The following is a 15921-nucleotide window of genomic DNA, read 5'->3' as shown; positions in this document are numbered from 1 at the left end:
AGAATCGAACTGGACAGTGTCTTACTGTGAGGCGACAACGCTACCGCAGTGTTTCTCAATATTAAGTGGCATTAGCTGGAGCTTTGCTTCATTCCATATAGTGCTACTTATAAAATATGATGGAACAGTGTTTCCAGTGCAGATGAATACTCCACCCTGGCGTGGTTATGCAAAAAAATGCACACTGAGCTGCAAACATGGGTCTGTATCTTGAATCTAAATTCAAATACACTGTGGCTGTAATGATCAGAAAAAAACAAGGGCCAATGCTCTCAAACACTCTTTTAATGAGGTTATAGATATGTAATGACCTGCTTCATAAATGCATGATGTCACTATTTCAAAATATTATATAATAATTGCATAATAAACTGCACGTTACCATGGTTTGATAATATTCAGATTACAACAGCTTTTTCAGATGAATATGAAAAAGTAACAAAGTTGTTGACATGAAAACTTACCAATGCCACATGCCCCTGCAGTTTGTAGAAGGATTTGGCACCGTTCTTTATGTTCTTCCAAAGAACTTCGTTGCTTGTAACTTCGCCCACAAAACTCACACTTGAATGGTTTTTCAACTGTAAAAAGACACAGGAAAAATGTAACATTAGTGAACAGAGATCTTCTTCAATTAGCAAAGGCAAAAGTTTTTTTTCACTAATTTTTTCTGGATTTGCTTGAAAAAATGGGATTCAAAGAGATGTAATATAGTGAACTAAGAAACAACACCAGGGAAAAGGTTGAACTTTGTTGGAACGGTTTCAGAAAGAGCAGCACAGTAAGAACAAATTGTTCACCCGCATTTGCACTTCGCTTTTATACAGACAGATGTGCAACATGTGCAAAACTGATTAGCATGTTAGCATGCAGAGCAATTCATGCATAAAGACGCAACTACAATTCAAAGAAAAGTGACCCCTGACGATGTGAACAGATAAAGCAGGTTGAACATACAAGATCTTGCAGTGATCTATGCTGGTCTAACAGAAAAGACTGCAAATGTAAGACACCTTCATGATACCGCAGGGCATGGACTGATGTCAGACATTTATTGGACATGTCATGCACTATCTCAGAAATACTTTTGTGGTATTATGCATTTCCATCAACTAGCTACTGTGAAGGTGCAACAACACTGTCATAGAGATGATGCTATAATTTGCTCACCATCTGCCAGTGAAATTCCAAACAAGATGTAGAAAGCCAGTTTTTCTGGAGAGATGGATAATGACAGGTTTCTCCTTCCTGGAACAATCACATTCTAGAGATCAGATGTTAGTACCACAGGAATATCCCAGACATTAACTAGTACAATATAAGTTAGTTCACTGAAATAGGGGTATTACAGCTAAAAGAAATACGGGTTTCATAAACAACAGCAGAGCATGCAAGTGTTCAGAAAGTATTTCATGGGGCTGATAGACTAGGTGCTGGGCTTGGCACTGTAGATTGAAACTACATAATTATGTAAGTATCATCAGGCCAGTCAGAAAAGCATAAGCAAATTCAAAGGGATTATGTTCGATAAAATACATCACAAGTGATAGATAAGACAATGTAATCAGTGTATATATGTGACCTGGCGAAGCACACAGGAATCACAGATATGGTGAGGAACTAATGGTAACAGGCTTTAGGTATGGAGAAGTACTGTGGGGATAACGTGTAGATGGTTTTCTATATTACTCTGGACTAAGCTCAAGATACCTATTTAAAATCTGCAAGGATGCTGCTGGTAATAAATATTATGCATCACAGAGATGAACCCAGATCACAGCCAATAAATGTATTTGCATATTTACAGATGTGCTAGTGCCTGGACATATCCAGAGTGTGCCAGCAATATAGTGCTGGGAAAAAAATGACAGAAAATAACTGCAAGATCTTTACTGTGTGCTGCAACATGAACATAAGAAAAAGGTGAGGGGATCGGGGAGTTGGAGGTGGGAATGCCACATGCATTTCTAGATGCAAATAGTGGAATATGTATTCATGCCACAACATCAAGCTAAGAAACTGCATCAACATGATCCTCCATAGGCATTGCAAAAAAATACAGCACAATACCAGCTGATCCAGAACCTATGCAGGTAAGGCAGGAAACAGAGATGCGTGATATCACACAACAGTGATCAGTGTTTTAGTTTCATTCATTTATTTGTTAACCAGGTAAGTCAACTTGGATAATTTTCAGCCATGATCTGGATGACAAAGGCAAGGGTAAATTCAACTTTTGCATGGACAGTTTAGTGTAGCCAATTAATCAGCAGGGGTTTGAGAGGTGGGTGGGAATGGGATTCTCCAGAGAAAGTTCACATAGCTATATAGAGAAAATACTGAACATTGCTGCTGATGTTACCAATGTTAACGGTCATAGATGTAATATGCACACTGTGAAGTACAAAGCACTGGCAGAGATGCTTAGCAGACATTTCTTCCTTGACATTTGTATAAGACAGCAGCCATTGTGTAACATCCAAAGCACACTGTACTGTGCAAAGTACAAGGCATGGCTGCATGCATGTGTTCACTGTTTATTTTTCTAGAATGCACCTATGCCCTCAGCACATGGTATGTGCCTGTTCTTAGAATGAGTCTTAACAACAGATGTATGTGTGTCACCACACATTGCAGAACCAAGGGACAGTTCAGTATCATAGCTGATGTCCGGGTGCCAGAGTTGTAACACAAGTATAAACCACCCTTCTGTGCATTGACCAGGATAGCAGCATGTGAGGTTCTCAACAGACATTGTTGAAGATAAAGCAAGTCTCTATATAGCATCACTTTCTATACACTATATAGAGACTTGTGCAGTGCAGAGAGGTGGCATATTTATCTGAGTACACACTTACTAACTGTGCCATAAACAACAGCTGCTTGTGCATTCATTGCACACCTTGTATTATGTGCTGTGCATTCACAGCATATAACACATGATAACTCACATCGGTTGAATGAAAGAAAACTATAAGGATTGTTTGCATACTGTATTTCAGTGCATAGAAGGTGCATTCAGTGGAGTATATACCCATGGACAGCACATCTTGTGTAGTAATGCTTTCTTGTAGCAGTCTAGAATAATGACATGCCTCCTCTGCAGCAACATGAGGGGATATGTCTTAGGATAAGAGTAGGTGTTGTGAATGCATCACAGATATGGTCACATCAGGGTCCTGCTACTATATATCTGCTAGCAACACATTACAGTGTCACTGATGCAACCTGTGTGCTTTTAAAATATGGACCAGTGGTGATACCTTTGTGACAAGTGTGTGATATGTTGCAGACGATGGCTACTACTACTGTCCACTTACATCCCTGTGCCATGTCTGAGCCTTGAAGGTGGTCTGCATACCTTCTGAATGACAGACTAACAAGTATCCACAGGTATACTACCTGTGCTTGTAAAAGCAGTTGTCATGACATTGTAATATATCACAATTACCTGACGGATCAACATCATGCTCAATGCTGCATTCCTGTATGTTGCTGGAAAAGATGAGAAAGACAAAACAGCAGCACACAGATGTAAATTCAGTAATCTGTACAAGCCCAAAAAGAACTCGCTATTTGTAAAATATTCCTGGGACTTCAAATAATGGCCTATCATGAGCCGTATGACTCAAACCAAAAAAGCCTTTCTTCCACAATGAGCTAATTTGCAATTCTGAGTATTGTTAGCCATGATGAAGCAAGACCTCTTTACCAAGTAATTTGAATATCTCTGAATAGCAGTTATTACCTTGATGTGCGGATGTAGTAATAAACTGCTGCTCATGTAGGTATTAGCACTCCCCACAGTCACTCTCCCATGCACACACTCACACGTGTACACACACACACACACACACACACACACACACACACACACACACACACACACACACACACACACACACACACACACACACACACACACACACACACACACACACACACACACACACACACACACACACACACACACATGCACACACACATATAAACTACAATCCCCCCACCTGTCGCCCCTGATTTGTCTTCTCTCCCATGGTTCCCTCCTACTCACAATCACCATAATAGATTATATGCTGTTATGGCACATTTGCAGAATCCCTGGAGTCTAATGTTCCCTCTTGTCCTGATCCCCATAATAGTTGAAGTGCCATTATGGCATATACCTGATATTCCCTGGGGGTAAGTGTGTCACCCGCATCCCCTAGTGGCAGTTATATTTAGAGTAATCCTTGGTGTCTGGTGTTTCCTTCACTGCCGATCCCAGTACTACTGGTGGTACCATTATGGCATTACGTTTACAGTAATCTCTGGTGTCTACTGTTTCAACCCCCCCTGATTCTTATACTGCTTTTGGTGCCATTATGGCACTTACAAGTACAGTAATCCCTTGTATACAGTGCTTGCCTTCACTTCCAAACCCTGCTCTGCTGTTTGTGCTGTTAAGGCACTTACATTTTACATTTGGAGTAATCCTTGGTGTCTAGTGTTCCCTTCCACCCCTGATCCCCATAACACTGTCATGGCAGTTAGTTGAACATGACCTTTTGGCCGTGATCAGTACAGTGATGTAGTGAGGATGATCTTGTTGATCGACATGGCTGAATGATTTCTTGAATCACTCACTGTGTAATTGCCTTTCTGGAGGTGGTTTTGGAGGAGACAGCACATGGTTACTTAGCATATGCACTGTTTTAAACAAATTTGCAGTTTTAAAACTATTTAATTATTAACTGAATTTCATTACTGTTTAACTGTATTTCATTGCTATTTACTGCAATTCATTGCTGTTTAACTGTATTTTTTCATACTGTAAGTTATGTTTTTGCCTGAAAGTGGTTAATCTATGCTTCTTTGTGAGTTTTACTGTGTTCTTAACCTTAAATTGAATAGCCTAGTCTGATACAGGTTTGCTGCATCCAGAGCTCCAGCTGCACTATTTTAACCCTTTGTGAGTTATTCCAGCTACAAATATTCCCTTAGTAGCACTTGTTTGATCACCTAGTAGTACTACTCTTAGACCTTCCACCCTTTACCATCCTAGCTCTCCCGGGCCTCTCTCTCTCAGTTTCTGATAAATGTGGATGGACAATTTCCTACGCTTTCTCCTGCCAGTCTGGTTAATATGGGCATCCTGAGACAGTGTAGCAACTGCCACATGTACATGGACAACCCTCTGCTACTACGACCTAGGAATACAATTTGTGAGAGATGCAATTACATTAAGAACCTAGAATCAGTGCTTCTCCTTCACAAGCCAGTATATCTGGCACTGAGAAGGTTGTCAACACAAACACCACACCTCAAACACCACCCACACCTACACAACACACCTACATATGTGGTGGTCCTCAACAAAAACATACCTAAACAAAAGACACCTCCAAGGCAAAAATACATGTGAACTCCACTGCCCACCACACCACACACGACACTTAGTCCACACACCTGTGTCTCAGAGCCACTAAGGCCTAAACATAAATCCAACATATTAGTCATAGGAGACTCTATTGTGAGACACACAGATGTGCCCCTCACCAGGCTGGATAAGGAGAAAGTCATGGTTAGTTGTTTGTCAGGTGCCAGAATCTACCATATCACCCATGCACTCAAGTCTCTCAACAACAGGTACTGTTATGACTCTGTCATAGTCTATGCTGGAGTGAATGACTTGAGATGTACCTCCCTGGACAATATAAAGACAGTCAGGATTGAGCTTGTTGAATATTTTCCCAGGCAGGTATGTTCTTAGCCTTAAGCAACATTCTACATCAATAAAACAACGATAGCGAGAACATAAAAAAAGCTCACCAGTCTTCAAGTTGAGAAACACAGGCATAAGAACCACAGATACATACAACTTATATGAGTCTTAATTATAGACTTTTTAAGCAAATATTGATTTGCTGTTGGTCAGACTTAACAGTTCGACTGCCGGATACCGAATTTACCACCTCTTAAATTCAACTTTAATTAATTTAGACATGCCTCCACGCAACTTATCAATCTTAAATCATCATCTTACACTATAAAATTCCAGTGGATAGATCAAAATAATAGGCGCATCGAGAAAAAACAACATGAATTTTTTGCAAAAGAAAAAATTGAAAATCAAAATGTAAATTTAATAACAGAAAATAGTGAAAATAAAGAAAAATATAATAAAAACAAAACAAATTGAATAATTAAAATAAAAAAATGGTTTTATTTTAGAAATCCTGATTTAATTAAACCATGATAATTATATGACCATTCTAATTATTCTTTATATTTTTTTTTTTCGGTATTTTCTACTATTGGTACATTTTAGAGCCATTTTTCCATTTTGGTTTTTAATCCAAACCTAAATGCTAAATATTATCCATTTGTTTATTATATTATCCATTACCATATTTAACATTCATTATTTTTTTATGTTTTTTTTACTTTATTTTTAAATTTTTTTTTTTTAATTTAATTTTTTAAATTTAATTTTATTTATTATTATTTTATTTATTTGTGATGTATTTGGTTATGTTGATGTTCTGCTTTGATCTAGCTTGAGCTTTATGTAGTTGTTGATCAGTTGTGATCTGTTGTAGAGAGCATTCCAAAAATGTAAACTTAGTATCAATATGTAAAGCTAAGTTTGTCTGAGTAAGTAAGATGAAGAGGTGTAAGAAGTCTGAAGTTAAAAAGTGTCTTGAAGAGTTTTTCTTGAGATTATTTTTTGAATTTTTACACGTTTGACCATATTATGTTAATTTTTTGATTTTACTGGATTTATGTGTTTATCGCTATAAGAGTTTTGTTTTTTATCACTTTTATCTTCGAATTGTGTTTTTTACCTTTGAAGTTCACCACCTTGGATACACTTGTGGAGCCAACATTCTACATCACCCAGAATGATGCCTTAGTACAAACAGAAAATTACTGACTTTAACAATTGGCTTAGCTTCTGGTGTCATTCCAAGGGGATCCAGTACCTGACAGCCTGGGAAGACATGACTGACAAACCACGATGCTTTGCCAGAGATATCCACATCTGTCTCCCTTGGGCTTCAGGCTCCTGGCAAAGGCTGTTGCCTCCACCATAGCGCCTTTTTTAGGCAATGCCATGAGGCAGAAACTACCAATATGAAAATTTCATCAAAACACAAATTAAAGGTCATGCTGCTAAACGCCAGGAGTCTTAACATGAAACTGCACTCATTCCAAGCATTCTTATCCCTAGAAGATGCTGACATTTGTGCAGTCACAGAAACCTGATTCAAAGCTGCATAGAGCACCCCAGCCATATCAGGTTACTCATCCTATCATAAATTCAGACCCCAAACCATGGGCAACAAAGCAAAACAAGGTGGAGATGTAATATATATAAAAGACATACACACCTCCTGGCTAATCAAACAGTATGACACACATGAGACACTCCAGGTGCAGTTAGCCATTGACAAGACCCCTATTCAAATCATAGCTAGCTACAGGCCCCCAACTTTGACTCAAGATGCCCACTCCACCTATCTGGGCCTTCTCGAATTTATCAAAATTCAACTCTTTACCCTCATCCTGGGTTACTTTAACTATCCAGCCATAGATTGGAAGAACTACTAATGCTAAAACATGAATGCCCAGAGATTTCTTGATTTCATCAGTGTAAATGCCTTGGACCAGCTGGTCGACATTTCCACAAGAGGTGAAAATATCCTGGACTTGGTATTAACCAACATGAGTAACCACTGCAGCATCCCTACATTGTCATCCTCCCTGGTAATATCTGACCACAAAGCGGTCACTTTAGAAGTCACCATCTCCCCTTGACCCCCCAGCTAAGGTCAAACAAAAAACTTCTTCAAAGATGATTACAACCTCCTGAGGGAAGGTATAAACAGCTTCACAGCCCCCTCCCCCTCCATAGGAACTGGCACATATGTCCAAACCTGCACCAAAGTACTATATGAGCATTTATATAGCTGCATGGAATCAGGTATACCTGACAGGACTAAATAATCCTACTCAAGGAAGAGTAAACCTGTCTTTTGGACATCTTTAATAAATAATCTCTATAATAAAAGGATAAAATTGCTGTCCCGGACCAAGAAGGAGCAGGTGCCTAATTGGAAGCAATCACTTCTTAGCCTGAAAAAGCAAATACGAGCACTACTGAAATCCTTTAAAGAGTCCAAACTGGCCACATCTACAAAAGACAGTCATAAGGCCTTCTTCATGTATATCTGCAATCTCAAAGGAAGCACTCAGATCTGCTCAGAACTGGTGGTCAAGGATACCACATACACAAATGCCGTCGATATAGCCAACCTGATTTCAGACAGGTTCAGTGAAAACTTCAGCCCTCCTGTCCCCCCATCAGTACATCAGGACATCCTCAGCACCTGCCCCCCTTATCTCTAGGGAGCAAGTCATCACAGAACACTCAAAGGCAAAAAAATAGAGCCTCCATGGGACCTGATAACATCCCAGGCTGCATCCTACATGAACTCAGATAGGAACTTGCAGCACCATTAGGCACCCTATTCAACCAAAGCCTGAGTACCAGCTTTGTCCCAGCCAAGTGGAGGACAGCCACTGTCGTCCCTTTGCACAAAGGTGGAGCATCCACTGATCCAGGAAATTATAGACCCGTCAGCCTAACTAGCCTAATCTGCAAGGCCATGGAGTGGATTATCATGGGCCTCATTAACAAGGACATTGGCAGCCTTCAAACACTCAAACCCACACAGTTTATTTTCATCATGGGAGGTCATGCCTGTTAATTTGGTCAACTTTTTTGAGACAGTCACCAAAGCCATGGATGAAGGAAAGATGGTGCACAGCACTTACCTTGACCCTGTCCAAAGCCTTTAACACTCTTCCCCACTCGGGTATAATAGATAAACTCTGTCAACTAGGCATCAATCCATATGTAACCAGATAGGTAGCAAACTGGCTCAGTGATAGAACCCACCTATTCAAAAGAGGGGAAGCCACCTCAAGTAGACCCATAATGAGAGGTGTATACCATGGATTGATCTTGGGGCCTCTGTTGCTTGGGATATACTTTTTCTGAGGTGCAGGCCAAAACTAGTGGGCTACGGCTGACCAAGTTTGCAGATGACTGCAAGATGGGCACTGTCATCAACTCCCCTAGTGATGTGGACATCTTCCAAGAGGGTCTCACCCAAGCAAATAACCGGTGCCAGAAACATGGCCTCAAACTGAATGCCAAAAATGCATCATCATCCCCTTTGGGGAAAGTGATGTTCCCACAAATTATCACATTAATAACAAGGTCCTAAGCATGCAATCAGTTGTGACAGACTTGGGCTCCAAGGCTGATAGCAAACTGTCTTTTGAAGACCCTTTTGCTTCCATCGTATGGAAAGCTTTCTACATGGCCCATCTCATTAATAAGGGTCTCTCATCCAGGGACAAGTTGGTCATAGCATCCCTGTATTCTTCCCTTATAAGAGCCATTATGAAGTACAATGCCCTTTTAGCATGTACCTCACAAAGTTTTAATTTTTCTCTATGTGCACTTTCTTCTCACTGTGCTATTTTTTGGATCAGCTGCTCTTGAGAAATCTTAAGCTCAGCTCGCCTTTTCTTCATTTCTACCACTGATGTTGTCAGTTTTATCAGATCCACTGACTAGCTAGCTTCTTCTATTTTCCAACTTTTTGTAATATGTCTGTATATATTTTTTTCAACATTTCACTTACTTTGAACACCTGCAAGTGAATTTGATTTATTTTTCCTGTAAAGCACTGAAAGACATTGCAAGTACCATAGCTGAAACTTGAACTGCTTTTTTACAGCTGCAAGACTCTTTCTGGCTAGAGGTTTATCTTCTTTCCTGGTTAATTTTCTGTTATTTTCTCCACATTTCCTCTCTGATGGCATCCAGGCAAGGCAATTACACACAAGTAACTGAATTTTATTCAGTTTGTTAGCTTTACTGGCTTTTTTCACAACTGCAATTTTCACACTGGGAGAATTCTAATTAATCTGTTGATCAGTGTGCAGCCAACTTGGAAGTCCCCTTCCTACAAACTGATCACTGAGTTCTGTTTTAAAGAGAGTCAATGGAGCTCCTTTGATTGACATGGTCTAACACTCTTACCTTTGTGTCACATTGCTAATTGGATATCCCATCTAAGTTCCATTCTCAACCATCTCTCCCACCTCATCCCCTTCAAAAAAACATAGGTAAATGATCCTTTCAGACAGACATTGATCATGCCAGCCAGTTTGTCAATATATACTTCGAATAAGTATTGGCAGTTTTGCCATTTTTTAAATGTGTAAGCTGTGATGTCCCTCCTCTGGCCCAGTGATCAATCCTCACCACAGACACCAGTGGGGAACATTCACTTTGGGAAGAATAGACACACACAGTATTTTCAGATGCGGCTCGCTGCAGCAAGTATGATTTCCTTTAAGATCACACAGGGAATACACGCTCCAGTCCTGGGACTGGGCTTTCTCTCCAGCCCCTTAATAAGTCTCCCCACTGACCACTATACAGCTGAGTCCTTAGCCGGGTGTTCCAACCCAAGTCCTCCACCACCCTCTCTGTTAAATCAGTGCTCTCAGTGTCCCTGTTCAAAGTAGCTGTCACACACACTCTATTTGAGATTTGATTTTCACACAAGCACCCACATGGGAAAGGCTGGCACAGCTTACCCACTCTTCCACTTCCACCCAGATTATGAGATAGATCTGCTGCCAGCAGAATATCCAAAGCCAGCTACTTTAAGGCTCTTACCAGGGTCCCCAATTATATTAATTAAAATTAATACTTATACAAATGGTTGTGTTTAACCAAGTAGCAAGACTTTCAGGAATGTGGAGCCACAGTGCCGCTAAATAAATGCAAGTACTCTCAAAGATTAAAATATTTTCTAAAAGACCAGCCACAATGAAAAGTTTAGATATGTTTAATATTAAATAAAAAACATGAAAATACTGAATATCAATTTACAACAACCACAAGAATGTCAATCACAGGAAATATAAAAAAACAACAGAGATGGAAAGACTCAGACACATACAGAAAAAAGCAACATTTAGTTAATATCACTATATTTTTCTAACTGGCCGAAGAATTACTGTTGCTTAGTTACTTACTAAAGTGAGGCAAGATGAATGTGGATGAGTGTATTATCAGGTCAAAAATGGAGTGCACACTTCACATCTCTTACTACTATTCAAATACAATTTCAGTGCTAGTTACAGAATGTCATCACATCTGGTCACCTGACTCTGTGGTTATCGCACTACCTTCTCACTAGAAACTGAGCCAGGATCTGGCTGTGATGTGTCACAATACACACATAGAACTTTAGCTAAGGTTTATTACTGTATCTGGAAACTGTAAAACAACTCCATCACTTCCACACTTCCTGCAGAAACTAACAAGCCATTCTCTGGCACCCCAAGGTAGCATTAGTTCACCTCTAAGGACAACAGAGTAGGATCCCAGCCCAGGCTTTTCACAAACATTACATCTCTGGCTGTATTCAGACCTGTGAGATAAAATCTTTATGGCATAAACCAAGTCATTGAATTTCAAGCTATTTTTCTTAAGGTTAGCTGGTCCGAGCTTAACCCCTTCCCTTCTGATATTCTCTGTTAAGTATATATACATTCTATCAGTTACATCAATACAGTCTGACACATGTATACTTTGTTTCTGTCTAGCAGGACCTACTGTTGATACATTTTTAACACAAGCATCTGTACAAATCAGTTTGACATTCAAATTACATATAATTCTTTACAAAACTCCGGCTAACTATACTGGCATATGTTACACATGCACTGCCCTACTCCCCCTGGCACAGCTGGCACTACCTTACATCATCAAATAAGCAATCATACAGGATAGGATCATTCATAGTCCTGAAAGCCAAGCAGATATTACCATGCAAGAGTCTGAAAGAGGCTGAAAATAGTGATCTATTTTTCCTCTAAGTTACTGAAAGCCATCTCCTATACAAAAGCTAAAACTTGAACTGCTTTTTGTTGAACAGCTGCAAGATTCTTCCCCGCCAGACATTTTTCTTCTTCTTTTCTGGCTACTGTCACTGTCTACATAAGTGTCAGTCATTTAGGAAATAACCTCCATTTCCTTTGTCAGGAATCCTTGGGGTCTCTCAAGCTTGGAAATGTGCATAGATAGGCACATGCCAAAGGGATCTCTATATTTTGTTATGGGTCTACTCAGGGAGGATTAGAGAGGGACAATGACTTCTCTGTATCTGGAGGATATATCCCTATGATATTGGGCTAGGTAGAATGGTTGACACATGGCTGTCAAATGAGAACTTATCTACAGAACATATCTCTGTCTCTTTTAGGTTCATAGGTAAGTACTAGGTTAGCTTGTCAGCCATTTAAGCCAAGCCAATTACCCTTTTTGTGCTCAAAATAACCTATCCCATTTGGTTATAGATTGGTCTTACCCATCCCAGGGACAATTATGTATTACCCCTAATTAGTATAACTGGGATCATCATAGATAATTTGAGGTGTCCCATGCATGGGATAAAGCATTTAGGAGCTCTCTCTGTACATTAGTAGTATACGGGGCAGTCATGGAATAATTTTTCTGTTTCCCATCCATAGATCTAAGTTGCACTTGAATATGGACAAGGATGAACTTTGTTTTATGTTGATGGGGATTGTGTTACAGAGCAGCAGTATCTTCTGTGAGTTATACTTGTCCCTCAAAATTGTTCTGTTGATGTTGCAGAAGAGATTAAGATCTCTAGACTAAGTATTTCTGATTCAGTTTGACTTGCTGATGTGCAGTAAATCCATCAGTAATGGGTCGGAGAATGCCTTGTATGCCTGACACAGGTCACCTCTTAGCATTATGTAGGTTACCGAGTATAGTGATAGAGCTTTTAGCCTATCCATGTTTGACATATAGTTTAGGTCTTGTATCATTTTAGTAAGGTATCTCTGTGGGCATTCCAGTTGTTGCATGTGTCTGGATAGATACATGCCAGTGGGGGTATTATATTCAATGACTGGCCTAATGAGGGCTGATACATATCTCTCAAATGTACAGAATTTTGCAGAATGTCCAGATTTTTGCCTCATATTTTTGGTCCATTTTTAATAAAATTATGGTTGTCTTGCAAATTAGTGGCAAATCATTAAAGACTAAAGTTGGAAAATAATGACAGATATTTGAGCTTCAGACGTCCTACTCTTCAGAAAATGCATGCTAATGCAAAACCTGTTATTCTATCAACTTTCTAAGTTTGTAATAACAATACTTAAAAATTGTCCCTGTTTTTGGATCTCTGACCCACTTTTATATATGGCTTTTCCAGAGTTCTTGCACAGAGAGGTTGAGAGGTATGGGGCTGAATAAAAGGGGACAGTGATAACCTTAGGTCTAGACACAATTCCTTTGTTTATAAGTTGTGCAGTATAGAAGAACTTTCTTACAACAATAGACACATGTTGGTCAAACATTAGGTCACTGTCCACATAAGTTCCATAATCCTGAACAACTGGGTCAACTCATCAGGGCATATTGTCAATGTGGTAGTTTCCTTGGGCAGATGACTTTCTTTTAAACCATGCCTCGGTCACTACACAGATATCAATGACCTGCAGGGCGAGACAAGCTTGTAGGGAATGGAGTTTTGTTTAGTCTCCTAGCATTGATCAGTAACACCATCATATTCTCCTTTGCTTGTTGCATTATGTCAATAGGTTTATCAGGTTGGCATTGCCTAAAAAGGTGCTATGGGAGTGGACAGTGCTGTAATGTCTCTGATGATGATGTCAGTTTTAAGGGGATGTTATCAGTGATGTAGATGCAGTGGTGGTCTTGCATCCCAAAGAGTACCATGCTGCTTGTTTTATATTTAGCGTTAGACCATAATCTTGAAACCAAGAACTAGTGTGCCTAAGACCTTCCTGTAAGACATGGGTATTAGCCGGAGCATTAATGACATCACCAAGAGTGAATTTCTCAGCAGACTTAGTCAGCCAGGCACCCTTGGTATCAGCCAGGCACCCTTGGTATCAGCCATTTTAGAAATCCACTCCTTATACAGTATAGTCCCCTTCCCATTACCTCATTTTCTTGATATTTCTATCTTAGTTTATAATGATAATTTTTTAGCCCAGCTACCCTTCTGTCAATGAATTTTTAGCGTACTATAACATTCAGTTTGTAGGATATGTATTTAGACTAGTCAATGTTCTTTTACTGAAATGAGATAATCAGTCCAGTGCCAAACATTGTAAGGCATAGTCCTGTTACTTCACTGCCAGTTTTTGTATCATAAGTTGTTTTACTGTCTTCTCAGTGTAAGTTATTATGTAACTTATTTATTACATTACTTTCTGTCATGTCTTTTACTGGTAGTAAACCCCAGGCTAAGTCCGCAAATGCTCCATTTGGAACAATGATCTACCCATGTCAGCAAATACATAACTAACTAACTAACTAAATAAACTGCTGACTGTCCCCTATGATGACACACACTAGATTCATTTGGAATGACTTCAGTTAGAAAACGAGTTATTGAAGTTGAAGTTGTTTACTTCCTGTTTATGCTGAGGCATCATTCTCTGTGATGGCAAGATGCTGTTAGACTAGTCTTTTCCTGGATTTTGATGCCTACATAGAAAGTTTAACCATGTCTATTTTCATCTGCTCCAGGATGGAACACCTAAGACTGTATACCTCACACTGGCAATGATCAGACTGTATATCTATTTGGAGGAAATGGACATAAGGGCCCTCATTACATCATGCATTCTAGCCCATGAAAGTCAGCTGATTATCACCTTGTCCTTGGTCATCCTAGTGACTAGAACATCTGAGCATGTACCATTAGATTAACCTATGACAGGAACATTGTGGTGTGTGGCAGAATGAACAGGTGGTGTCATGGGCTTAGACATGACATGATACTCACACGACCCTTGATTGTGGTGAGCCTGGAGGCTGCTGTATGTGCACTATGTTTAGAAGTAGTGCATATAGGTGGTAGGTAGAAGCATAGCTACATGCCTGAGGCCTATGTTGGCTTATATCTTTTATAGAACATATTGGAATGGCTTTCCTCAGGATCTCAGCATATTCAAGATTCACTTTAGAAATGGATTGCTGTGAAGTAGGAGTATGGTGTTCAATGACATCCTTCCTACAGAGGTCAGCATCCATGTTGAACAAATATTTACCCATCTCTCCTATAGTCTGTGCATAAAGTAGTTAACACAGTTCTAGTGATAACGGCCAGGAAACCATTATGACAAATAGGTAATTTCAGCACATATGGGTAGCAGTAGACAAGTACCTTTAATTTGAGATTATAGAAAGGTGGAAAAATAACAGCACTAATTACTCTAATGTTTTCATTGTGTGAAAGAAGTGTAAGCTTGTATGTGAATATTTGTCAGCTGTTGTTATAGACTTACTGACTGATGCCTCAGGAAAATAAGTTGTAGAAAATATACATGCACATTTCCATTCAGTTAATTCAGACCAACCATGCCACAAACCCAAGGCAGTTCTGGAACTCAATTAACTCACTTCTCAACCCAGGCAGCAAAATCAGTCCTTGCCCTGACCCAAGTAAACCTGACTCCGAAATAGCCTCTTTGTTCAATTCCATCTTTAGTAACACTATAGCAGAACTAACCAACACTTTTCCTAGCAATAATCACTCCCCTCTGCAGTCGTCTTTATCTTCATCCTCCCCTGTATAGTCTGACCTCAACCTTCCCCCTTCCTTCAAGCTTAAACCAGTTTCCACTAACTTCATAAAAAGACTACTCACCAAACTTAAACCCTGCTCCAGTGCCCCGGACAATATCCCCGCATTCTTTCCCAAATCTTCAGCTGATGGCATTGCTTTCCCTATTAACATCCTAATCAACAGATCCTTACAGGAAGCCTATGTCCCAAAA

The 15921-nt window shown here is 39.6% G+C and overlaps 1 protein-coding gene across 3 annotated transcripts in view; it reads right to left on the bottom strand.

Moving 5' to 3' along the window:
* IKZF3 (IKAROS family zinc finger 3) overlaps window positions 1–15921 on the bottom strand; it is a 414014-nt gene that overhangs the window by 256441 nt on the left and 141652 nt on the right. For 2 of the 3 annotated variants that reach the window (XM_044055472.1, XM_044055473.1), the window contains exon 3: window positions 506–581. In XM_044055472.1, the coding sequence (XP_043911407.1) occupies window positions 506–581 (76 nt within the window). Of the gene's footprint in view, window positions 1–477; window positions 582–15921 lie in introns of all 3 variants that reach the window. The other variant, XM_044055471.1, reaches the window with a different exon arrangement.

Source organism: Protopterus annectens, chromosome 13.part0 (genome assembly GCF_019279795.1).
Source record: "Protopterus annectens isolate FY-2018-M chromosome 13.part0, PAN1.0, whole genome shotgun sequence".
NCBI lineage: Eukaryota > Metazoa > Chordata > Ceratodontiformes > Protopteridae > Protopterus > Protopterus annectens.
Note: the sequence above shows the minus strand (reverse complement) of the source record. Positions and strands in the feature narration are given on the sequence as shown.